General features: G+C 34.4%; 2 protein-coding genes across 10 annotated transcripts in view; one reads left to right on the top strand and one right to left on the bottom strand.

The window, feature by feature from the left end:
- Ndc80 (NDC80 kinetochore complex component) overlaps nucleotides 1-15,833 on the bottom strand; it is a 39,167-nt gene extending 23,334 nt beyond the window's left edge. The window contains exons 1-9 of the mRNA XM_005337121.4: nucleotides 15,374-15,833; nucleotides 14,037-14,146; nucleotides 12,241-12,318; nucleotides 10,649-10,772; nucleotides 10,376-10,548; nucleotides 9,107-9,209; nucleotides 3,374-3,463; nucleotides 1,537-1,630; nucleotides 90-196 (exon numbers count right to left, since the gene is read on the bottom strand). Coding sequence (XP_005337178.1) covers nucleotides 90-196; nucleotides 1,537-1,630; nucleotides 3,374-3,463; nucleotides 9,107-9,209; nucleotides 10,376-10,548; nucleotides 10,649-10,772; nucleotides 12,241-12,318; nucleotides 14,037-14,137 — 870 coding nt within the window. The 5' untranslated portion in view covers nucleotides 14,138-14,146; nucleotides 15,374-15,833. The remainder of the gene's footprint in view (nucleotides 1-89; nucleotides 197-1,536; nucleotides 1,631-3,373; nucleotides 3,464-9,106; nucleotides 9,210-10,375; nucleotides 10,549-10,648; nucleotides 10,773-12,240; nucleotides 12,319-14,036; nucleotides 14,147-15,373) is intronic.
- The window catches only part of Mettl4 (methyltransferase 4, N6-adenosine), a 29,095-nt gene continuing 19,547 nt past the window's right edge, over nucleotides 15,563-25,110 (top strand). For 3 of the 9 annotated variants that reach the window (XR_013429665.1, XM_078030321.1, XM_078030318.1), the window contains exons 1-6: nucleotides 15,565-15,669; nucleotides 15,811-16,022; nucleotides 17,064-17,859; nucleotides 19,566-19,628; nucleotides 20,624-20,993; nucleotides 23,687-23,756. Coding sequence is in view for 8 of the 9 variants with exons in the window: in XM_078030321.1 (XP_077886447.1) it covers nucleotides 17,464-17,859; nucleotides 19,566-19,628; nucleotides 20,624-20,993; nucleotides 23,687-23,756 (899 nt within the window). In the remaining variant the exon portion in view is untranslated. Of the gene's footprint in view, nucleotides 15,670-15,810; nucleotides 16,023-17,044; nucleotides 17,860-19,565; nucleotides 19,629-20,623; nucleotides 20,994-23,686; nucleotides 23,757-25,110 lie in introns of all 9 variants that reach the window. The other 6 variants (XM_078030320.1, XM_078030319.1, XM_021734450.3 and 3 more) reach the window with 6 other exon arrangements.

Genomic DNA, 25,110 nt, shown 5'->3' with positions numbered 1-25,110 from the left:
AAAATTTTTGATAAAAACAGCCGGTATTCTTTAAGGAGACCAAGAATCTATAAGAGCTCTCAAGGTAGTACATAAACACATTTACTAACCGGCTCTTTTTCTCTCTCTTGTTCCAATCTTGCAATCTGTTCATTCAATGCTTTGTTTTTCGCTGCTAATGATTCCAGCTTGGAAGCATCTACATTATATAAATCCTCTGGAGACAAAACCCAAAAAAACTTCATAAGACTCAGTCCACAATATTTTTTGCCTTCTATCTCTCTGGTCAAATCACAAAGTTTTGCCCAGGCTGGCCTTAAACTTATAATCCTCCTGCTTCAGCCTCTGGGTAGCTCCACTGGACAAGTTGTAGATGAACACAATATCTTTATTTTATTTATTTTAATGTGAGTACTGAGGATCAAACCCAGTACCTCACACATGCTATGCAAGTGCTCTACCACAATCCCAGCCCTGCACTGTAACTTTCTATTCCCCTTACCCTACTTGATTTTTCTCCACAGCACTAATCACTGCTTGATTTATTGTTGTTCATTTATTACTGTCCCTTTCTATTAGAATGTAAGTTTACAGGGGCAAGGATTCTTTTAATCTCATATTTATTACTGTATCCCCTAACACATACTAGATATACAACAAAAATTTGAATAGGTAAATGAATTAATTTGTATGCTTAATTACATACAGAAATATAAAGTAACTCACTAGGTGCTTTCTGTATTAGATTACTAGGAGCTTTCCTCTCTTAAAAAAAAAAAAAAGTGTCATTTACCTTGCTTTCTTTCTCATGTGGTAAAGCTAAAATTGACCTGGTTACTCTTCAGGAATGTCCATTCCCAGCAGAACATAAGGGAATTTTTTTTTACATTTCATGCCATGAGTGGCGAGGTGATATTCTCCTGTTTTGATTGACTCAGTTGTTTTTGAAGAAACAGCTTCACATATCTATTTTACCTTTCTCTGACATTTTATATACAAGGTAATTCAAACTTAAGGAACAATATAAAATAATGTCCCTGGATCATTTTAGAGTTAGCCACTAAATATTGGGATGTCACCAGATTATACTGAATACAAAAATATTTCTTTATTTAGAAATACAATGATCTGTTAACTTTCTGCGAATTTAAAAAGAGACTTTAGGTCTTTTGACTAATTGGTGCTTTAAGTTCTCAAATAATAAAGCAAGGACATAAGAGGGATATTATCTCCTTAGAGAAAATAACATTTATTAATTACTTTCAATGCTGCTGGTCGTGTTTGGTATTATACTGCCATCTAATCCTGCAAAGCTTTGTCAGAGTGATGAAGTTTTTTGTTGAGTTCACAGTCGCTAAGCGACTGTAGGACTGACATCAACACCAGTATTTTGTACTCCACTACTACTTTTCTCCACCAAAGAAAAAAATCTGCAGGCATCTGTATGCATTTAAAGTACAGAGCTCTTACGAACATTAGACATGGCAAAATAAATTACCATACCAAGAGCAGAGGTAAATGACTGAAGGCAGGCATACTGGGTATGAGAACACTTACTCAGCTTTGACTGCAACTCTGCATTCATCTCTTCAAAGCTGTCAGCACCAGTCATGAAACTCTCATAGCATTTTATGGTGTAGTCCAAAAATAACTGGTTGGGTAAAGCAGATTTTAAGTCATGATTCTATTAGTTTGTTCCACATTTCTAAGTGAAAATTTATTTTGAATAAAAAAGAAGTCAGAAACACTAAGTAGTTATATAAATTTGTATGATTAAGAGACAGAAACCTATACGCTGTACATACTCAGCATGCTACTTCTAAATGTAGTATTAGATTACTAGGAACTTTCCTCTTTAAAAAAAAAAATGCGTCATTTATCTTGCTTCCTTTCTCATGTGGTAAAGCTGAAATTGACCTGGTTACTCTTCAGGAACGTACATCCGCAGCAGAACATAAGGGAATGTTTTTTTTTTTTTTTTATATTTCATGTCATGAGTGGCCAGGTATAAATAAGAGGTACAAATATGTACTTCCTATTTTAAAAATATCTTCAGAATTTCAAGTTCAAAAAAACAAGGAAACTTGCTATAATTACATTGCAACTTCCAGTTCAAAAACAGCATGGTAAATAGAGATCTAAACAGTAGAGCATCAAAATTCTGAATATTTATCCAAGAGAAAGTAACACTCTATTTTGCAGTCATTGGGTATTTTGGTTCCTGAGAATGAGTATTTTTATTAGAAGACAAAGCAATTCCCTTTGTGCTAATTCTTTGCTTACAAGCAACTTTCTCATTACTTGGTTGATATGGAAGGAGTACCTTAAATAGGCAGTACAAGTATTCCTATAACTGGACAGACTTATCACTGATGGTAAAACAATATATTTTCATTCTACTTCAAATCAGTCTCGTGATTTTTCATAATAGTGAATCAGTTTCCCTAAGCTTGTTCCAATTTTTATCTTACAGATTAAAAAAAAAAAATGAGTTTACAGACCCACAAAGCTGAGGATCAGAATCTGATGAATTTAATACAGTGAAAACTCTTTATAATTAAAAATAGCACTTTATAGATTCCAAAGTGTTTCTCTATATTTAATCATTTGAAATAATAGCTCTGATGGCAAGAATAACTTTTAATGGTTTAAACCTTTTGGATGAATGTCAAGAAATTTAACAGTTAATAGGTGGTAATTATATTTGGGTGAAACTGAGGTACAACTAAATGTAGTTGAGCACACATGTTGCAATGTGGGAGAACTCTCTCTAGGGTAAGATCAAAGGCTTTCCAGATGCAGTTCCAGCTGGGATCACTGCTGATGTAGTTAAGGGCATGCATATTCTTGCTCAAAAAAGGGAAGTAATAACACATCAGTTAATATATCTCTGAACTACTGACCAGGCAGTAATAGAAGATGAGAATGGAATTATTTCCACTCTCTTTTGGTGATAAAGGCTCCAAAGAGTGAAGGTTAAAATTAGAGATGGAAAGCTTTTCTTCTAGAGGACCCTGTGGTAATTGATCTTTTATGTATGCTGGGAACACAAGTGTATAATCACAACATTTAAAAGTTATTCCTTGGATCTAGTATTTATTCCATTTAGATATATAGATTGGCATATTTTAGGAAATGGGGGAGGGGAGGCTTGTCACACAGCTTAGGTTCCAGTAAAGTATACAGTTCTACAAAAAAAAAGTATATAGTTCTATAAAAAGTGCATGGTAAGTGACAATATGTCTAAACTAAAAAGTCAGAACAAAATAAAGAACCTATGTGTAATATTCTAAGATTCAATTTGTTATCCTTTGTATTAACAAATACATTAAAATATTATTAATATTTTCATTCTATAAGAGGAGGAAAAGATATATAACATAAAACATTTTACCTTATTATGTATAATTCCATCTTCAGTTTCTTCTCCCCACGGCTGTCCATCATCAAATAAAGGTGAGCTTTCTTTCATGGCAGTATATATCTAGTTAGCAAATAAACAATGTAGTAAGTTAATTGTCTAGATGTGAAAAACATGGCTTTCATGTTTGTCAATTTTTAGGGTAGGGTGGTTCTGGGGATTGAACCCAGAAGCTCTTTACCATGAAACTATATTCCTAGTCCTTTTTATTTTTTAAGATAGGATCCCATGAAGTTACTTAGGGCCTCATGGAGTTCCTAAGGCAGGCCTTAAACTTGTGATCCTCCTGCCTGTGCCCCTGAGCTGCTGGAATTACAGGTGTGCTCCAATGTTCCTGGCTCACATTTTTTTTTTTAATAGTTTTTTTTTTTTAGTTGTAGGTGGACATAATACCTTTCATTTTATTTTTATGTGATGCCAGGTATAAAACCAAGTGCCTCACATATACTATGCCAAGCGTTCTACCATTAATTCACCACCCTGGCCCCTCAAATTTGTTTTTTAGTGTCATTTTTAGAAGCTTTTAATTGCATGACTGAAAGTTTGTTTTTCTGGGATATTATATTGAATCTTAAAACATGATCCTTGAAATTTTAGTAAAAAATCCTTAAAATTTTGGAAAGTGCTCCACATTTAGTTCTTCTCCATAGAGAAAAACATGTGATCCTTATACAGCTATTAATCTATTGAGAATATACACATTTTAATGCAACTCTAAGAATCTAAATCAGAACTGCCATAGAAAAGGTGAACTAATAATTATTTCTTTTGAGTTCAATTTTGGTAAATCTCATGTATAAATATGAACCTTAGATTGAATTTTATAATATAAACTTTCAGAAATACTACAATTATTGAAATCTGAAAGTAATTAATAAAGGTGGTTTTTGGTGGGAAATTTTCTTTTCCTGGGACTTATATACAGGATTTTGGGAAGACACTGTTCTTAGCCCAGAGTTGCCTGTCCTTCTACCCTTTCCCTAATCTCAAGGCACTGAAGACTTTCTGTAAGTCTAGGGTGGACGCAGGGAGCTCTATCAATTCATTCTTTGCCTTGTCTTTCATTGACAGGGCCTCAGGTGACAGTCTGGTTTAATGAAGTCTGAGAGACATGTATGACAGAGCCCAAGAAAACAACAGAAGTTTCTACCTTGTCATTAGGATAAAGAAGTTTCTGCTGCCTTGTCAAATGTCCTTGTGAAAACTGTTACTACTCTGCAAGGTTCAAGGAGAGCATACACAGATAGACAGATTCTCCAGGAACTATAGAAGCCTCAACTGCAAAGACTGACAGTTTTAAAATGAGAAGATTTGGTTGAAATAGTTGCAACTTGAAATTGTACAGAGATAAAAAGAAATATAGCTAGGCATGATGGTACACACCTATAATCCCAGCAATTTGGGAGGATAAAGGAAAGAATTATGAATTCAAGGCCAGGATAGGCAACTTAGTGAGACCCTATCTCAAAATAAAAAATAAAACAGCTGGGATATGACTCAGTGCTAATGCATAACATTTTATGGTTTAATAGAAATTTCCTTAAGTTCAAGTTCAGTCTCCAGTACAGCAAATACGCTTGAGGCATTTTTTTCAGCTAAAGATTACATTTTTTTCAAAATACTACCACTTCTCAAGATTGTGAAACTTCAGGCAGAAAGCCTGCAGAGGGATATGAGATAAGCCAGGCTCTGCCCCCTTGATCATTAAACAAAGGCTACCAGGGAACTCTAGGGGCACATACAACCCTCCTATTCATGGTCATCAGTAGAGGAGACAGGGGACTTTCTAAACTACTGCCACTCAAACCGATTATGTGCCAAGCTCTGAAAGGAGGCATAGAGAGAATGAAAGAAGAAACCAAACTTTATGAAATATTAACAAGCAATTTAGGAGTGTAGCAAAAGAATAATAAACAATGAACAAACAGAGGCTATTAGGAAACCAGGTCAAGAGAAAAAGAATACTCTCAATAGATCCTGCAAAAGCATACAACAACCTTTACCCATTCCTGGTTAAAGCAGATGAACTTCAACATGAAAAACATTATCTCTATCTTAATACATTAAAACTAAATAATAAAACTGAAGGAGCAAAAGAGATAGGAAAAAAGAGATTGACTACTTTTCCAAATGATGAGACTGAATATCGTCAAGATAGAAATCCCCTCCCCCCAATATGTCTATGAATTCAATGTGATGTCAATGGGGAGCAAAAGCAAAATGGCTTTAAAAGTGAGGATCTGAGAATAGCTAGATAACTTGTGAAAAGCAATAAAAATCTGCCTCTACTACATAAAATATGTTAGAAAACAAAGCAATTAGAATGCTCATGATGCAGGGATAGGAGGAAAAAAAACAGATCTAAGAATACATTGAGAACAGCTCCAAATTGTTGGGAAACGATAGGTTATTCAGTAAATGTTACTAAGATATGTGAGTGAGTTATTTAAAAAATAATGCTTTCTCTTCCTTAAGCTAAAATAAATTGCAGAGGGATAAAGATTTCAAACAACACAAAGCTGGGTGCGTTGGCATACACCTGTAGTCCAGCTATCTGGGAGGCTGATCACATGAGCCTTGGATTTTGAGACAAGACTGGGCAACACAGTGAGACCTTGTCTCAAAAAAAGAAAACAAAAAACAAAAAAATGAACAATAACACAAAGAAGCCATAAAAGTACTAGGGAAAATAACTGGAAGCATAAAAAAAAGGAACAAACAAACAAACAAAAAAACACCAGGGAATAAAGGAGGCCTTCCCAGGTGTGACTAAAATTTCTAAGATTAAATGGGAAAGACAATTAGAACAAGAAACCTATAGTGTCTCATGGATCTATGTTGCTGCAGTGTTCAATTTTATCACATTGAGAAAAGCAAGATAGGAAAGAAGGGATTCCAACCTAAATAACGGGCTTGGAGGCATCTCAAGAGATCTTTTTTTCTAGCTGTAATCCCAGCAACTCAGGAGGCTGAGGTGGGAGGATCACAAATTGGAGTCCAGCCTGGGCAATTTAACAAGACTGTTTCAAAATAAGTTATAAAAAGGGTTGAGAATGAAGCTCAGTGCTCCAATGCTTGCCTGGAATGTGTGAGGCCCTAGATGGACATCCCAGTACTGTCCAAAAAAGAGGTCTCTCTCTGACCAGTCACAGCAGTTCCTGTACATCTGGAGACGTTATCTCACAACCACATAACAAAATCCTAAGACGCTTAGGCAAATAAGGTTAAAGTATTCCAGTGCTAATAGGGATATCTGATAGTGAGAATGCAGAGGTGGTTACCATGTCCATGGGGTATGTGAGACAAGTTAAATGTATAAATGTTATATATAAAGTCCAATAATTTGTGCTTTATTAATGGGCGCTGGTATTGGATTTCTTTTTTTTTTTGACAACTGCTGATGCTCCATGTACTAGCATGGTTCTTGGGTCAAAATCCATCCACCCACTGCCTACTTACATTTACTTAATGGCTTTTGGTGACCAAGAGAATGTCAGGGGACCATACTGGTTTTAAGAATTCTATTGCTAAGTAGGACAGGAAACTCAGAAGCTACAAAAGGAAGAGACTAGATAAAAATTCATAATTCATAATAGTCAAAACAGAGTACATAAAATCAAAAGGAAAATAAAATAATATAATAATAATATAAAATAATATAGACAGGGGCTAATTTCTTTAACTTATGTTATTATTTTTTTGTAGTGCTAGGGATGGAAGCCAGGGTCTCATGAATACTAGGCAAGAGGTATACCACTGAGTTATATCTTCAGCCCTAAATGAATCATTTTCAACTATACAATGGCAATCTTGGGTTGGATATAGCTCAATGATAGACTGTTTACCTAACAATCACCTGGAATTGATCCCTAACATATTTAAAACAAACTACAACAACAAAAAACAAATAAAATAGCACAAAATGCAAATATGAAAATATTAGTGATCTTTTTTTGCTTGTTATGTTGCCAACTATTAAAAACAATGCAGCTGGGAGTATAGATTAGTTGCAGAGTGCTTGCCTAGAGTGTGTGAGGTTTTGATTTGTTTAATCTTCACAACTGTCTTATGGAGGAACCCTAAAAAGGGAAATCAAAGGAATAGCTGGGTATAGTGGGGAGAACTTGTAGTCCTAGCTTCTTGGGAGGCGGAGGTGGAAGGATCAATTGAGCCTAACAGTTCAAGATCAGCCTGGGAAACACACAAGTTCCCATGTCAAACAAAATAAAATCAACCATCAACAAGTTTGCTATGTAAGGAGTTCAATACAGAAACGTTCAAATTAATAGCAAAATAATGAAATATAAAAAAGGCCATAAAAGTGCATATAGGCAAATCAAAAGGAATATAAATAACAGAACAAACAAAAGTATAAATTTTTTGTTTCAAATACATATACTTGGGGGGGGGGTTGTAGCTCAGTGTCAGAGTGCTTGCCTAGCATGTGAGGCACTAGGTTTGATTCTTAGCACCCCATATAAATAAATAAAAAATAAAGATCCATTAACAACTTAAAAAATTAACAAAAACAACAAAAAATACACATACTAAAACAAGGTATTTTTCAGCTCCCAAATTGGTGGATTTTGATAGTAATGCCTATGATATAGGAAAAGGGAGTATGTTCACACATTGTTGAGTATTTAATGAAACAAGTTTCCTGGAGGGAATTTGTCAATATATAAAAGAAAATACAGTCATGCATCACCTAATGATGGGGACACATTCTGAGAAATGTGTCAATTCTGTCTTTGTGCAAACATCATAGTGTACTTACATACACCTAGATGGTATTGCTCAATCACTTGACATGGCCTCTTGATCCAGTCAAGAAATGTGGTAAACACAAGATGCATGAGGCTGCTGCCTGCATAACATGGCACACTGTTTTATAGTAAACATTTTAAAAAATGAGTAGGTAACTTTAAAGTAACAATAAAAAGTATGGTATAGTAAGTACTTAATTCAGTCACAAAGCATAGTAGCCTTGTTTATACCAGCAACACCATAGAAATGTGAGTAATGCTTAACAACATATAATAAGTAATGCTTAATACAAAAAAAGCTTATATTAATATGGCAAAAATAATATCTCAAAGTGACAGAAATTTTTCAGGTCTATGATAGATTTATGGGGCTATTGTCATAAATGCTATCACTGATTGATATGTCATTATGTGGCACATGACTGTACATACTTTGCAAAGTAATAAAGCATTTTTAAAAATATACCCAGGATGGGGGTACGACTTAGTTATTTAGTATGCTTGAGGTCCAGGCTTCAATCCCCAGCCCCACAAAAACAAATAAAAAATTAAAACCAAAAGAAATGCATTAAGTTGTCTCTAAACTGAGAGATTATGGGTACATCATTCAGTATTTTCTAAAACTTTTTACAATAAATACTGATTTTAGTTTTAAAACAGGAGAAACTGAATTTCATGAGGGAAAATAAAAAAAATCAATTTCCTATTGATTCATTTTAATTTAAACTGTAAAACCTCATGAAAATGAATAACCTCTTTGCCAACATGAACTTTATCTCCCTGACCTCTCATGACATGTTGATAGTCTCAGGAACTTAAATGCACTTTGAAAAATGAAAACTTTAAAGCAGACTTGAGATAAGTGGCAAAAGCAAGACTACCTTTTAGAGAAAAAACCCAAACTTTCCTATGTGTACATTTAAAAGGTGAAACCAAATACCTTGATGCAGTCTATTAGCCAAACCAAGGCTGCTACAATGTGAGGCCAGGTATGTGGGGCTCCCACTGTGTACATGGAACTTTTGGACAATGCAAAAGGATACCTGTGGGGGGTGGGGGGAAAGCTTTTATTAATATGGTAAAAATAATGGGCAAATTAAGCAAGAAGTTACGTTTTTAAAATTCCCCACATTCCATTATTTTAACTTGTTTAGAAAATATTTTATTGCGATTCTGTGCTAGTCATCTAACTATCCAAAATGATTTTGTGTATTTTTGGTTTCTTCTCTGCAGATTAATTTGTATTTATACACCCTTAATATGTGGAATTTGATTTATAATCAGCATGTTGGAGTCCTATCAAAAGATCTTTTGTTTCCCTAAATTCAATAAACCACCTGTAAGAACTACTCATCCCCAAATCCAACACTGTGCTTACTCTATTTAGCCCTTTCCAAATTCATATTCACTCCATCAGACCTCAATGCTGTTGTTTTTGTTTCCATAAAATCTGTGGTAACCAGGGCTGAGGTTATGGCTCAGCAGTAGAGCACTCGCCTAGCATGTGCAAGGTGCTGGGTTCGATCCTCAGCACTACATAAAAATAAATTAAAATAAATGTATTGTGTTCAACTACAACTAAATAAAATATTTATTTAAAAAAAAAAAACACAAAACCTGTGGTAACCAGCATGTACTTTCTACCCCATCACTTCGGAAGTTTAGGGCCTTATGCTCTATCACATGTAGTTCTGTACTAACTTACTGCTATGGTGTGAATGTTCATCTCCCAGAATTCATGGATTGGAAACTTAATCCATAAAGTCAGATGTTAATCATATTCAGAGATGAGAACTTTTGGGAGGTGACCAGCAGAGCCCTCATGAATGGATTAATCCATCTAGAGGAATGTTATTGAGGGAGTGGCTTTATTATAAAAGTCAGATCTCTCTGACACATTTGTATTGTTTTGCCATGTGATACCCTCTTCCATGTCATGATCCAGCCCTCACAAGGTACAGAGCAGATGCTTTTGGGTTTTCTAACCCCCTAGACCATGAGCTAAATAAATGCCTGTTCTTTATAAGTCAAACACAAAACAGACTAATATATCCACAGTATAATTCCTCTTCTATTCATTCTATATGTATTGTTCACAGTAATCATCTTAAAACATGTTATTTTTCTAACTCAAACATTAAACTTATTGAATTTGGTTTTTAGGTTCCAATAATTTCCCCAGACTAAGAAATATTAATAATGTTCATACCCAAGGTCTTTAAAGATTCTTGGAACCTCTTCTTCAAATTTTGTGTCAGGAAGTTCATATGAAGGGCACAGGAAACCATAAAGAAAAGTGAAGATCTTCAGAAAGTCTTTAACAGATGGAGCTTGTAGAGATTTCATGGATACACTATATGCATAACCATTTTCTGTAAGAAACTACAATAACTTTTATGAAACATCAAACATTTTGTCATAATAAAATTATTGGAAAATACCTAAGAGGACATTCACAATTATTATTTGAATTATAAAATACCTCACAGAGTTGTCGAATACACTGCTGAATGAATGCTTTGTCATTAAGTGGTCTTGGGTCCTTGACTTTTTCAGAACTGGAAAATATGCCAATTTGACTATTCCGGGATCCATGTCCACTAGTTCTGGAAACACAGTTTTAAAAGTCAAAGATATTTCTTTCTGTGGTCAAGTCTAAGTTGTTGCTGTTGTTATTATTATTATTCTTATTTTTAACACTGGCACCAAGCATTAAAGTTTAATTTTTTTAATCCTTATCTACTTAAACAGAATTCTATTATTTAAAGTAGAGAGAGCTGGGCGTGATGGTGCATGCCTATAATCTCAGCAGCTCAGGAGGCTGTGGCAAGAGGATCATGAGTTCAAAGCTAGCCTTAGTAAAAGTGACATACTAAGAAATTTGGTGAGACTCTGTCTCTAAATAAAATACAATAGGGCTGGGGATGTGGCTCAGTGGTTGAATGCCCCGGGTTCAATTCCCAGTACTAAATAAATAAATAAGTAAGCAAATAAATAAAGAGAATGTAAAATATGAAGTTATAAACAGTTAAAAGAAAATTTAGATATAAAATAAGGCAGGGATAAAAATATACTGATACTTTTCATTAACAACACATACACTCTCCTCTAATGTGTACTGAGTCCACAAGATCTTCTGCACCAACTATTCTACACGTTTATTCAATAACCCAAGTTCTTGTGCTTTTATTTACCCCTCCATAATTGCTCCCTGCAACTCATCATTTCTCACTATTTCTTGTGGGAAATCTGCCTTTGGAGGTTAAGAGTTAACACAGAAAAGCACTTAATATCTGGGCTTTAGAAATGCTCAACAAATGTTAGATCTTATAAATATTATCATCTCCTTCAATCAATCCTCAAAACTGCCTTGTGAGGATATACTGTTTTTGTCTCCAGCCATCATGTCTGGCCAGACCTTTTTATTTTGAGAGAGGGTCTTGCTAAGTTATTGAGGTTGGCCTAGAACTTGTGATCTATGATCTACCTCAGCTGGGTGCTGGGATTATAGGCATGTACCACTGTGCCTGGCTCATTTTATCCATGAGTGTATAGTGAAGTTTTCCAGAGGCTGGCTATAAGATGCATAATATTCTAATAGACTGCAGAAGCATATATGAGAATCTACCTATCTTCTATAAAGCCACATATTAAAAGGGATTTGCAAAACTGGAAAACAATGTCACTCTTCTCTCTGAAATAGTTTTGTTTTTGGAAACACGTTTTTTAACATTAAAAACACATTAGTTATTTTACTATGTAATAGTCTTATTGCTATTTTAAATTGAATTAATATATATATTTTAAAATCTTCGCAGTGTTAATTTTTAAATGGCTAATATTGATAGATAAAGCCCATACAACAAATGCTCCTTGGAGTTCTCATTAAGAGTATGAAAATGTGGGATTAGTTCCTCATTTTATAATCTATGATTCTATAGTATTTGAGTGCTAGGTATAGAACTTCCAATTATTCACATGTAACAATAAAATAGTGGTCTGAATGGGTTAATTTATCTCTTATTACCATCTAAAGCAGATATAACCTAAAAATTTAATCATTTAAAACATTACCTTTTACCAAATATAGAGACTTTTCTTTCAGATGCAGGTTTATTTATACTCAACTTTCCAAAGGCTGGTTTCTCTTTGCTTTAAGAAAAACAGAAAACAACACTTTAAAATAAATACAAGAAATAATCAGCTCAAGAAACTTTTGGAAATATGTTGGAATAAATACTTCCTCCCTATTACCTATAAAATTATTCAGAATCATGAAAAATTTTAGCAGTAACCACACCTGTTATGATAGGGATAGGCTAAAAGTATAAATTATAGTACTAAAATATTAAGAAGCAGAACAAAAATCTTATCTACATTATGATTTTATCTTAAAATATGTACATTTACAGATAACAACCTTACAGAAAAAGGCAAAATATACAAATAGATATATTCAATCACAGGACGATAGTTACTTTTGAGGCTTTTTTCTGTTAAAGCTCACTGTTAGAATGTAGTTGTGCTTCGTATACAATATTTGAATTACAGACAAAAAACATTGATGATGGTAACCTTTTTTTTTTTTTAATATTTATTTATTTTTTTTAGTTTTCAGCGGGTACAACATCTTTGTATGTGGTGCTGAGGATCAAACCCGGGCCACACGCATGCCAGGCGAGCGTGCTACCGCTTGAGCCACATCCCTAGGCCAATGGTAACCTTTTCACACCAAATACAATTCAATACCTAAAATCTTTTGGTGTAATGTACAACAAAGTATTCTGTTAAAGTATTCAGAAGGAAAATAAATATTTCACATTTCTAAAAGTACAGAAACTCACAGTACGTTAAACCTAAATAATTTAAGAACAGCCCGCAAGTAACTTGTACCTAAGTATTAGAGAAGAATTGATACAGCTCTACAGTGGCTTATAGTGTTCTTCTGTCAACTGCCAGAACATCAATTATAGAGGAAAAAAATACAGTTTATATAGCAAGTTCATTTGGGCACTGTTTTCCCTGTGAGTCTTTGAAAAAGTGTCGTTCTGTAGGTTGCTATTACGTTTTAGCTTATCATCAGAGCAAATAACATTGCTTTGATTTGATGAAGAACTTTGGTAGTTGGAAACATCTCGGTAAATTTAAAGTCACAGCACAGGACCTGCTTAAACAAGAAGCTATATAATAAAAGAAGATCCCACCATTATGTACAACTATAATGTGCTAAGAGCCACAGCCAAGTAAAAATGATGCATGCCATTTTTGATTATAAGGTGACGCCAGCAAGCCACTGAGATGATATGATTATGTTAAGATCTGCATTCAAATGGATATTAGACCCCTGCTGTCCACCTGGGCCTGCTACTTTGGAGCTCTAGTGGGACTCCCAAAGAGTTCCCGTTGGTTGGGAAAGTGCAGTAGGAGGGAATTCCGGAGGAGGGATTTCCCGTTTGGAGTAGTGTGGCCCGAGAGAACGTCCTGTGTGGGTCAGCATATTTCCTGGGAGCATACAGGGCATTGGCGGGAATTTCAAAATAAAGTTTGTTCCTGTTTGAGTGGCTCGTGATTTTGTGCCCAGCAAGACTGCGGCAATAATATACCAATTAAAAATATGAAAACAATTATAAAAGAGGATTTGGGAATTTAAGAAACACCGGTATCAGGCCTAGTGCCTAATATTGTTGATCCCAAATATTGATACAATATCCCAATATTGTATCACTGGGAACAGATAGGATTCACTAACACATTACACAGACTACATCTTTATATTAACCATTTTATAATTTCTTTGCCTAAGACAAAAAAACAAAAAAAAACCAAAAACACAAAAAACACAGATTAGAACCACAGATGGCAGCACTTACGTTTGAGGAGTATGAAGGCCTTGTTTATTCATGTCCTGAGATCTTAACTCTTGCATAGAGAGGCGGCCGGCACCACCGGTGGAAAATGAACTGCGCTTCATGCTTATGAACTACATTCATGAATTCAGTATTAGAAAAATGTTCCAGATTTAGAACAAAAGTAGACTAGGCAATAACTAATATCTTTATCCTCAAATATAAAAGCAACTAGGTTCATCTTCAAGATAATCTTTCCCCTTCTTGTTCCTGTACACTGAGGTCTGCAAAGAATACCTATTTAAATTCATTTTAAAATATTCTACATACAATTTACTAACTACCCTTCCATGCACAAGGGAGTGTGTCAGGTAACATAGGAAATACAAAGAATAATATCTGATCCCTGCCTTCACAAGAATATCCATGGTAGCAAAATTCCTGAAAATTAACCTTGACCACTCATTGTTGTTGGCAAGTCAGAGGCTGTCTACTAAGAACCACCTCAATTTCCCTTCTTCCCCTCAAGACGTTTCCTTACTTTTGTTTCAAAGAATGGAGTTATTGTATTTTCTTTTCCCAAAGTCAATATTTCCTGTTTTTATGCTTATATGGTTTCACAGTTTATAATCAATCACTGTCCTTCTGATTCCTATGTTCCCTTCAAAAAGGATAAGTCATCTATCCACAACATGGTCTATAAGCTGCTTCCATTTTCAAAACACATTAGCATCTCATTGTTTTTACATCTACTTAAAAGATTTTCCCCTTAGATATTCAGGATTGACAATATTGTATCCTATCTGAATTCTGCAGCATTAGACACTACCTCCTTAGCCTTCTCAGATCCTGCCCTGGCATCCAAGAAATTGTACGTTCGTGGTCATCCTATTACTTTTCTGGGCCCATATTCCTCTTTTATACTGATTACACTCTTTCTTTCTTGATTTTGGCTACTTACTTCTTCTCCTTCCACGTACACTTGTTCTATCTATCCCATTTTCCCGCTCTCCTCTATGTCTACTCCAAATCTCCACTTAAAACGTACTCTCAAGATTTAAGATTAAGACTTGGAGACTTCCTCCTTACACAGCCATTAAGATGCTACAATACCCACAACAACAGTTCCTCTCGTGTCCTTCTCTTCCCACCCTCTTCTCTGGCTCCAGTCTCTATTCTCTACAGAGTCCCCTAGTTTCTTCCCTCCTTCCCGGAAAGATCGTTGCTAGTTTAAATTTATTGGACTCAGATTCGGCCCTAGGCCTCTCCCGGCAGCAAACACTTAACAGATTGCCCCTTTCTATCACTTTCTCCCTCCAGAATAGTTTTGCACTAACAAAGAACTGAATGTTATTAGTTACCTTTCTTCCAGTTTCCTGACAAGGCTCAGCGGACGAATGGACGAATCTCTGTATTTTGTGTAATTACTCTTCGCTACATACTAAGAAGCCGCCAAAACAAGAGCTTCTGCCTCCGACCGCCCAGACAGTTTGAATTTTAAAAATCTCCGCCGGGGTTGACGTCATCACGCTTACGTAACGCGTAACGCAATTCGTAGGCGCCGCTCTTGGTCGCGGGAACTCTACGTGTTGATGGCGCCTCTCCGCCTCGCGGGCACTCTGAAGCTTCCTCTACCAGGTCTGGATTGACCTTCAAGGTTAGCTCTAAAGACCCAAGGTCCAGTGCCACCAAGGAATAGGCTGAGTGCTCTGGGGCGCTGTGGAAATGTTTTCCGTACAGCAACATGGCGGCTCCCATTAAGTCTTAGAATTTTTTTTTTTTTCTCTTTCCCCTGAAGGATGTGGCTTTCAGACCGCTATTTAGATGCACGGTGTCTCCATGACAGTCTGGGAAGGCGGCGGGCACTTTTCTGAAAAATGAATGGTGAAGCAGGACGTAGTGGCTGCCGAATGTGGGTGCACTCGGCTCCAGGGATCGTACTGGTGTGGCTGCCTCCAGGATTCTGGCTGGAGATTTGACTGCTCGCCACCGTCTCGCGGTCCTCTAGTGGTGGGTGGCATGTTAGAAGCAGAAGAATCCTGGGAACAGGGGGGTGACCGGTTGAGACGGGTGGATGTGAATCAGAGATGTAGCAGAAGGGCAACAAAAAATACCGTGGATTACCTTGATAAAATAAGACATCCTCGTTTCCCTGAGTTTAAACCCAAAGATTGGTATTGCCCAATAACTGGAAAGTGGTGGGAAATCTCCGAGCGAAACTTTGGATAGCCGGGTCTTGTAGTAATTGTATCGTTAACTAGCATGTGATTTTGGGGCATAGAGCCTGTTTTGTCCGAGTTTCAGTTTTCTCATCTAAATTTCTAGATCTTACTAGCAACGATCTCCTTTCTCACACTTGGTGACTATCAAGGGAGAACCAAGGATCGAAAGGATCCCTATCGCCAATACTATCAGTTAGTATTTATGTAAGCTGTATGTCAGGCTTTGTGCACAGCATTTCATATAGATTATCTCATTTAATTATATAAGCTGAGACATTATAAAAATGATAACTTTGAGGCTCAGTGAGATCAAGTAATTCCCTTTGTTAGAAATTTGAATCTAAATGCTATTGTTGGCTGTACTGTTAACTGCTTATTTCTTATTCCGTGCCCTTTTAAGTTCTCTATTACATTTGATTTATAAAGTTATACCCAGAACTATAAACTCTCTTAAAAAAAAAAAAAAAGGAAGTTCTGTAAAACCTAGTTACTGGAGGGGAGGGGCTCAGGCTGATAACAAATCTGACCTTCAGCCTTGCAGTTTTGCTAGGATTTAGTGCTTTTTTTGTGCTGTTAAAATTGCATTTGTTTTGACTAGATCAATCTTTTAACCCTATTACTCCATTGATACAGTAGTTAAATAGGGCAATGATACTGGGAGAATGGGCTGATTTACTGTGGCAAATGTAGTTTGAACAAAATGGGCTGACCTACTAACAACTCTTTGAAATTCTGTGACCCTCCTCAAGTAGTTATCTCATTAAAAAAGAATGTATTTACTTAGGTAACTAGTATTCTTTCATTTAACAGTGTACTTTCGTCTTTTAAGGAATTCAGTGACTTCCTTACATGTGGACATTTTGGCTAGATTCAAGGACCAAGCAAGAAAATTGTGTAAGGCACAGGAAGAAGGAAGATCAAATTGGAATTCCAGATAACATCAAGTTAAAACCTCTTTGGCCAAGCTGGCTGAAAAATTTGAATGATCAGCTCTGAAATTAAAAGATTTTATTAAACCATTGCATTTTTTCTTAAGAGCTGCTATATGTTTTAACATATCATGAATGCTTAAATTCGTTTTTAATGTACGTGTCCAGTTTGTAGACTTGCATATCAGGTCTGTGTATATGAAGTTTATATTTATTGAAGTATAGGATATTTAAGAAGTTGATCTTCAAAGTTTTATTTTACTTTTAATTACTAATTTCCAAACTTTTTAAAAGAAAAGAATGTCTGTGGTACACCAGTTGTTACCTGGGTGGTTATTGGATCATCTTTCTTTCATTAACAAGATAAATTATCAACTTTACCAGCATCCTAAGCCTTGTTGCAATAAAAATGAGTCTGCTTCTTCAGTTCACTTGGATTGTCTTCAAAAGGATTCTGCATCTTCTTTTGGAGCCTCTGCTACACTTATTGCTCCTGACTCTATCACTAAGCCAGAAAATGAGGATTCAAGAAATTGTGAACTTCCCCCCCAAAAATATGTTTTTAGATCTGAACTATTTAATGTCACCAAACCTTATATAACTCCAGCTGTTCACAATAAATGTCAACAAAGTAATGAAAAAGAAGATCTATTGAATGGTGTTAAAAAGGAAATCTCCAGTTCTATTATTGGAAAGGTAGAGTTTTAAGAAATCTTTATTTTTCTACAGAAAACCCCAATTTTTTATTTTAGTATCTCAAATACCTGTGATTTATTAGGTATAAGGAAGAATCAATAAAGCATAAACAAGGATTTAGCATATCCTAATTTTTAACTTTCCTAACATTCTACCATTCTAGAAGACCAAATTGCACATTTCAAAAGTAACCAAAATTGTCTTGAAAGTGAGTGTTCTATACATGAATGCTCTGTAAACGGTAAGCTATGGGAATACATTCATTACTCACCCAACAAATGTTTGAGCTTTTTCTATGTGCTATTGTATATAGTGTGGTAAAACAAGAAAAACAGTCCATGCCCTCTTATACCTTATAATTTCCTAGAAAAGAATGAAATAGGAAAGCATGATGAAAATTAGAATAAGGGAAGTGATAAATATAACTTATTACATTATTATAGGTACCTGAAGTAGAATTTTTGTTATTATGATTTTTTAAAAACATTCTCTTTCCTTTCAACAAATTTGTATTGATCGTCTGTGTCAGACACAGAAAAGGAAATATATACTATTGTCAGATCTCAGTACAGTAGGAATGTGAGTAATATATCTACTTTTACTAATTCAGACAAATGAACATTTATGAGCTACTTTGCAGTTTAGAATAAAGACATTACTTTGTAATTTTTAGTCTTTTATGTGGGGCATGTTCCTCATTTACTATGGAAGTTATAGATGATCATATGTAATGAATGTTATCAAGACCAGAAATAATGTATGCTAAAGCAAATTATAGAATATGTACATATTATATAATTATGTGAAAATATGTTTATATATTAAAATATATAATAATATAAAAGCAAATTTTATAAAATGTATAATATATAAACTTTTTAAAGTCCATTTATTTATTCAGGTAACAAACATTTGTTTGCCTTCCAGGAGTTTGGCACCATGTAAGCACTAGGGTTTTAGCAGTAAAAGTAGACTTTGCTCTGTGTTGCATGATCTTACGTGTTCTTTTCTACGGAGTGTTAGATATACAATGGTGTAAATATATTTGATTTGTACCTAACTCTCTGATTAATCATAAAGAACTATTAAAAGGTCAGTGGAGAGTAGGGCTTCCTACAGTAACCAGCTACTTGGGATGCTAAGATAGGAGAATCACTTGACCCTAGGAGTTTGAGACCAGCTTGATCAACATTGTGAGACCTTATCTCAAAAAGAAAAAAGTACAGTGAAACAGTATAATTTCCTTTGATGACAGTACATGGATAGTGCCTCTCAGAAATGAAGACAGTTGAGAATAATTATTATGTATTATGTATCATATGTATTAACTGATAGATCATACTGATAATTGTTCATGCTGAATCATACTTCTGTTTCATGGTTGCTGGAATTATGCTCTTATGTGGAACTAGGTCTTATTAATGGCAGATAAGACTGCTGTGACATTTTACACACACACACACACACCCCACCCCCACTCCGTTTTTTTTTTGTTAAACTTTGGGGAAGCTTACCTCCTTAGTTTGTACCCCTTTGCATTGATTTTGACCTCAATAGAATTTATTTCCTCTTGAAGACTGAGATATACAAATATACAATATAGAGCGTGATAAAGAGAAAAGATATTTCTCTTTAAATAAAAAATATTTTAAAATATCAATATTGTAATAGATAGCAAATAACTTTGTAATTTATCTGCTTTTCAGAAGCGTAAAAGATGTGTTGTTTTCAATCAAGGTGAATTGGATGCTATGGAATACCATACAAAGGTAGGTATAAAATGTTCATTGATTACATGGGAAGATTAATATGAAGTAATATAAAATAAATGGGTTACATAAAGAAGGATGTTCTTAAAAATTGTTTTGATCAGAGTTAGAAGTAAATAGTGTTTTATTATTACTTTTTTAGTGTAAAATGGTTTAAATCAGTTTTTATCGATACTTCATATGCTTCTATTACTTTAACCATGTAAACTTATGTAAACTTGTGCTATTTTAGAAATTATAAAGGCATAGGAAAAAAATATACTGATGTAGTGGCAGAAGAAAGCATGAGTAATGTGAAGGGTATATTTCTCGAATTTAAACAATGCTGGGCTGGGGTTGTGGCTCAGTGGTAGAGCACTTGCCTAGCATGTGTGAGGAACTGGATTCGATCCTCTTTACCACATAAAAATAAATAAATAAAATAAAGATATTGTGTTCATCTGCAACTAAAAAAAAAATTTTAAAAAGTGCATAAATATTTTATACTTGACTCGGGAGTGCCTTTAACTGAAATTGAAAAACGGGTTGAAATTCAGCTTGGGAGGGATCATAATTCCAGTTTTGTACATGTTGAATTAATGTTGATGGTAGGACACTGTATTTTTCTCTTTTTGATTGTGAAAGAATATATCAAAAATAAAATTTACAAGTTCAGATCTCCAAAGCACAGTGGGCATTTCATTGTTTAGAAAATTATTTTAGGGCTAGGTTGAGCTGGTGGGTGGTAGAACATTTTCGGCATGCTTGTGTTTGATCTCTAGCACCACACAAACAAAAAATAATAATGTTGGGCTGGGGATGTGGCTCAAGCAATAGTGCACTCACCTGGCATGCATGCTGCCCAGGTTCAATCCTCAGCACCACATACAAACAAAGATGTTGTGTCCGCCGATAACTAAAAAAAAATAAATACTAAAATTCTCTCTCTCTCTCTTAAAAAAAATAATAATAATGTCAGTGTCCTTTTAATGTAATTTAAACAAATTCTCTTACAGATCAGAGAGCTGATTTTGGATGGATCTTTAAAATTAATCCAAGAAGGTCTCAAAAGTGGTTTTCTGTATCCACTATTTGAAAACCAGGACAAATGTAATGAACCCATTACTTTACCACTTGATACCTGCAATTTGTCAGGATTATGTGAAATGGCAAAGCATTTACCTTCTATGAATGAAATGGAACTTCAGACATTACAATTGAGAGAAGATGATATGACTGTTACAGAGCAGGATTTATTTTCACGGGTTGTTGAAAATAACTCTAGTTTTACAAAAATGATTACTTTAATGGGACAGAAATACCTCTTGCCACCAAAGTGCAGTTTTCTTTTATCTGACATTTCTTGTATACAACCACTTCTGAACTGTAAGTAACTATTGTGTTTATTATTAGAAAAAGATAATTTTTCTGTGACCTCAGAAGTTAAAAGCTATCTGAATTTTGAACAAGGGCCTACATTATGATGATAGGGTAAACACCTTTCCCAGTATAATTTTTCTTTGAAATTGAATTTACACAGATGTGGTAGTACATGCCTGTAATCCCATCTACTTGGAAGACTGAGGCAGGATGATTCCAAGTTCAAGTCTAGGCTCAGCAATTTAGTGAGATTCTATTCCAAAATAAAAAACAAAAAATTCTGGGGGTGAGGCTCAGTGGTAGATTGCCCCTGAGTTCTATTCCTAATATCACAAAGTCAATTTTAATGTGCTGATTTTTGCTTTTTCTTTTAAATTTATATTCTTATTATGACCAAAGGGTCAGAAACTATCCCTAAGAGAGCAAATATAATTAGTTTTCAGTACTTAGGAATCCAGAATACAGTTGTATTTAATTATATTACTTTCTTTAATATTTCTTCACAGCTAAATAGAAATGCTTCAGTTATGAATAATTCCCAGATCATTCCTAGTCTTTTAGGCTAAGCTAATGTTCAAGTGTATATCTAAAATTTATTGAGACATTTTCCTGTACAAAGATAAAAAATTTAAATATGGAATTCCATAGTCACAGAGACATGTATTTGAATAGATTCTGAATTTTAGCTGAGTCATTGGGTTATTCACTTCATAAAGCTTAATTTCCTAATCTATAAATTGGGTATAGTACTTACTTATGAGGGTCATTTTGAGTATTAAATGAAATAATCTGTATCATATTCTTAGTTCAATGTTTTTAGTAAGTTGTAACTTTTAATCGGATAAAGGCGGTACATAAGAGGTATATTGATTAAATTGAATTTAATCATGTGTTTATTGTTACGTTGATGTTTTATAGCAGGATTTTAAGTTATCAAGCAACTCCAACATAGTTTATTAATGAAAAGTTTCTTTTAATTGCTCTCCGGCCATCTTACTTGAAAGTGGTTATCTATTAGCAGTGACATAAATTCTTTAAGAGTAAATGACAAGTTAACAAATTAATGAGAAAATCATGCTACTTTGAACATTTTTTCCCATTCTTTTTTAGTCTTTGTTACTCTAATATTTATTGTAAATGTACCCTTTTATTACTTATGAGATTTTAGGTTTACAAAAATATATTTATAAAAGGGGGAAAAGAGAGCGTTCCTCCCTACGGTAAAATTACAGTTAATTAATGTGGATTGAATGCTGGAACTAGAAATTTCTATTTGACAAATACCATAATAATAATTGGATGTCAAGAGAATGGGTGAAAAGATGAAGCACAGGATGTTTTCATGATCTTAAAGTATGTCTCCACAAGATACTTGTCTATTACAAGGGAAAAACTGGAGAAGTCTGGCAATAATACTTTAATCCAGTTATGTAAAGTAATATTGGTAAGCCATTTTCACATCCTATAACACATATTTTTCTGATAAGGTGCTGAGGCATTACTTTGATGGTACTCTTGTTGAATATAAATAACCTAAATTTAATTATGAGGAAATACCAAACCCAAATTGAGGGACATTCTATAAAATTCTATAAAATAACTGGCCTCTATCCTTTAAAAATTTCAAAGTCATAAAAGACTTAAGAAAGAATTTTGCTGGATTGGAGGATATTTAGGAGACATGGTAATTTAATTTTGATTTTGGACAAGGAAAAAAAAATTAGTAGATAAATGGCAAAATTTTACTATGATTAGTATAGCAAATATAAGACTGAAATTTCAAAATAAAAAATTAAAAAATGTAAAGTAAAAAAAAGTCACCTTAATTTGAAAGGAACATATTCATGTGGTTGCTAAAATTTATGGGGAATTTACAAATTATTAGCATCCAGCTTAGTGAGCTGTAGTCATCTGTAGGTAGTGTCTGTAAAAAGTGGAAGTGAGATAGGTGTGGTGTTGCGTGCCTATAATACCAGCAACTTTGGAGGCTGAAGTAAGAGGATCCTAAGTTCAAGGTCAGTCTGAGCAACTTAGTGAGAACCTTGTTTCAAAAATAAGTAAGTATGGGCTGAAGTTGTGGCTCAGCTTTAGAGTGCTCGCCTAGCATGTGCAAGGCCCTGGGTTTGATGCTCAGCACCACATAAAAATAAATAAAATAAAGGTATTGTGTCCAACTACAATTAAAAAAGAAATGTTTAAAAAAATAAGTAAAGGGCTGGGGATGTGGCTCAAGCGGTAGCGCGCTCGCCTGGCGTGCCTGCAGCCTGGGTTTGATCCTCAGCACCACATACAAATAAAGATACTGTGTCTGCCGAAAACTAAAAAATAAATATTAAAAAAAAATAAGTAAAAAAGGGAGGTATAGCTCAGTGGTATAGCACCCATGGGTTTAATCCCCAGTACTGCAAAAACAAAATAGTTAGTAGTGGGAGAAATTATATTAAAATCTGAGATCCTAAATTATAAGGGGAATACTAATTTTTAAAGATAAATTAGTATATTTGAATAAATACTATAAAACTTTTTTTGCATTCCGTCATATTTGTGTTATTAATGAAAGTACATTGTTAGTTTTTATTTTTTTTGGTTATTGGAAATGAACCCAGGGCCTCATATATGCTTAATTATGTCTTCTTTCACTGAGCTGCATCTTTAAAGTACTCATATACAGAGGGTTCTGAAATTGTCTTTGATTTCAGGTAGGAAAACATTCGATGTAATTGTGATAGATCCACCATGGCAGAATAAATCAGTTAAAAGAAGTAATAGGTAAGTGGAAATGAATTATCTACTAGATATGCTTCCTAAAAACTATAGTCCTGGGGTAGAGTTGTGGCTCAGTGGTAGAGCACTCACTTAGCACAAGTGAGGTCCTGGGTTTGATCCTCAGCATCACATAAAATAAATAAACAAATAAAGGTATTGTGACCAACTATAACTAAAAAATAAATATTAAAAAAAAAACTGTATGGGCTGGGTTGTGGCTTAGCGGTAGATCGCTTGCCTCGAATGTGTGAGACCGTGGGTTCTATCCTCAGCACCACATAAAAATAAATGAACAAAATAAAGATATTGTGTCCATGTATAACTAAAAAAAATATTAAAAAACTATAGTCCTTTTTACATTCTAATTTAATATACTATAAACATTATGATTCAGGTTACCTGTAACTACTAAAATGCGTTAAGTAATTTTTAAGTTTTAATTCCTTAATTAGATGATTCTCTTTAACTGCACTGGAATGTTAAGAGTAATGTATTTTGCTGGGTGTGGTGGTGCATACCTGAAATCCCAGTCACTCAGAGACTGAGGGAGGAGGATAGTAAGGTCAAGACCAGCCTCAACAATTTAGCAAGATCCTAAACAACTTAGTGAGACTCTATTTCAAAATAAAAAATAAAAGGGGTTGGGGATGTGGCTCAGTGGCAAAATGCCCCTGGATTCAATCCCTGGTACCAAGAGACAAAACAAACAAAAAATATATATAATTTTTACTTGTTATAAGGCTACTGCCTAAACCATTTCAGGATTATTTCTATAACCCTGGGCAGTATTGTCAAAGGACAAAAACTTTGCCTTCTTTTGTATCTGATTCTAAAATTTAGAAATATGTGCATAATATTTCCAATTTTCCTCAATAACCTGCTATGAATGAATTTTTCTTATTGATTCTTATATTTGTTTATATTTTTAATTTAATTTATGATGTATTTTTAGTTTTTGTTTCTCTTGTGATGGTAAGTTCAGTTAGTTACTAAGACAAGCTTTCCTTTTAGTAGTGTTTTAAAAGCTTTTAAGAATTTTTCCCTTTAGTTCTAGTGAATGTATTCACTTGTGTTTCCTCCTACTCTTCAGTTTCTTGATTAAACAATTCCTAGTTTGACTTAAATTTTATCTGAAATTTCTTATTCTCCATAGTTATCTGCCCTTCCTTATGCTTTTTGTTTATGAACTGTGTGAACAGGATATTTTTCTTTTAAAGGTGCTAGACAAAGGGCTGGAGTTGTGGCTCAGTGCTAGAGCGCTTGCCTTAGCCCTGGATTCAATCCTCAGCACCACATAAAAATAAATAAATAAAATAAAGGTATTGTGTCCATCTACAACTAAAAAAAAAAAAAAAAG

The sequence above is a fragment of the Ictidomys tridecemlineatus genome, chromosome 13 (genome assembly GCF_052094955.1).
Source record: "Ictidomys tridecemlineatus isolate mIctTri1 chromosome 13, mIctTri1.hap1, whole genome shotgun sequence".
NCBI lineage: Eukaryota > Metazoa > Chordata > Mammalia > Rodentia > Sciuridae > Ictidomys > Ictidomys tridecemlineatus.
This window is presented reverse-complemented; position numbering and strand designations above follow the sequence as displayed.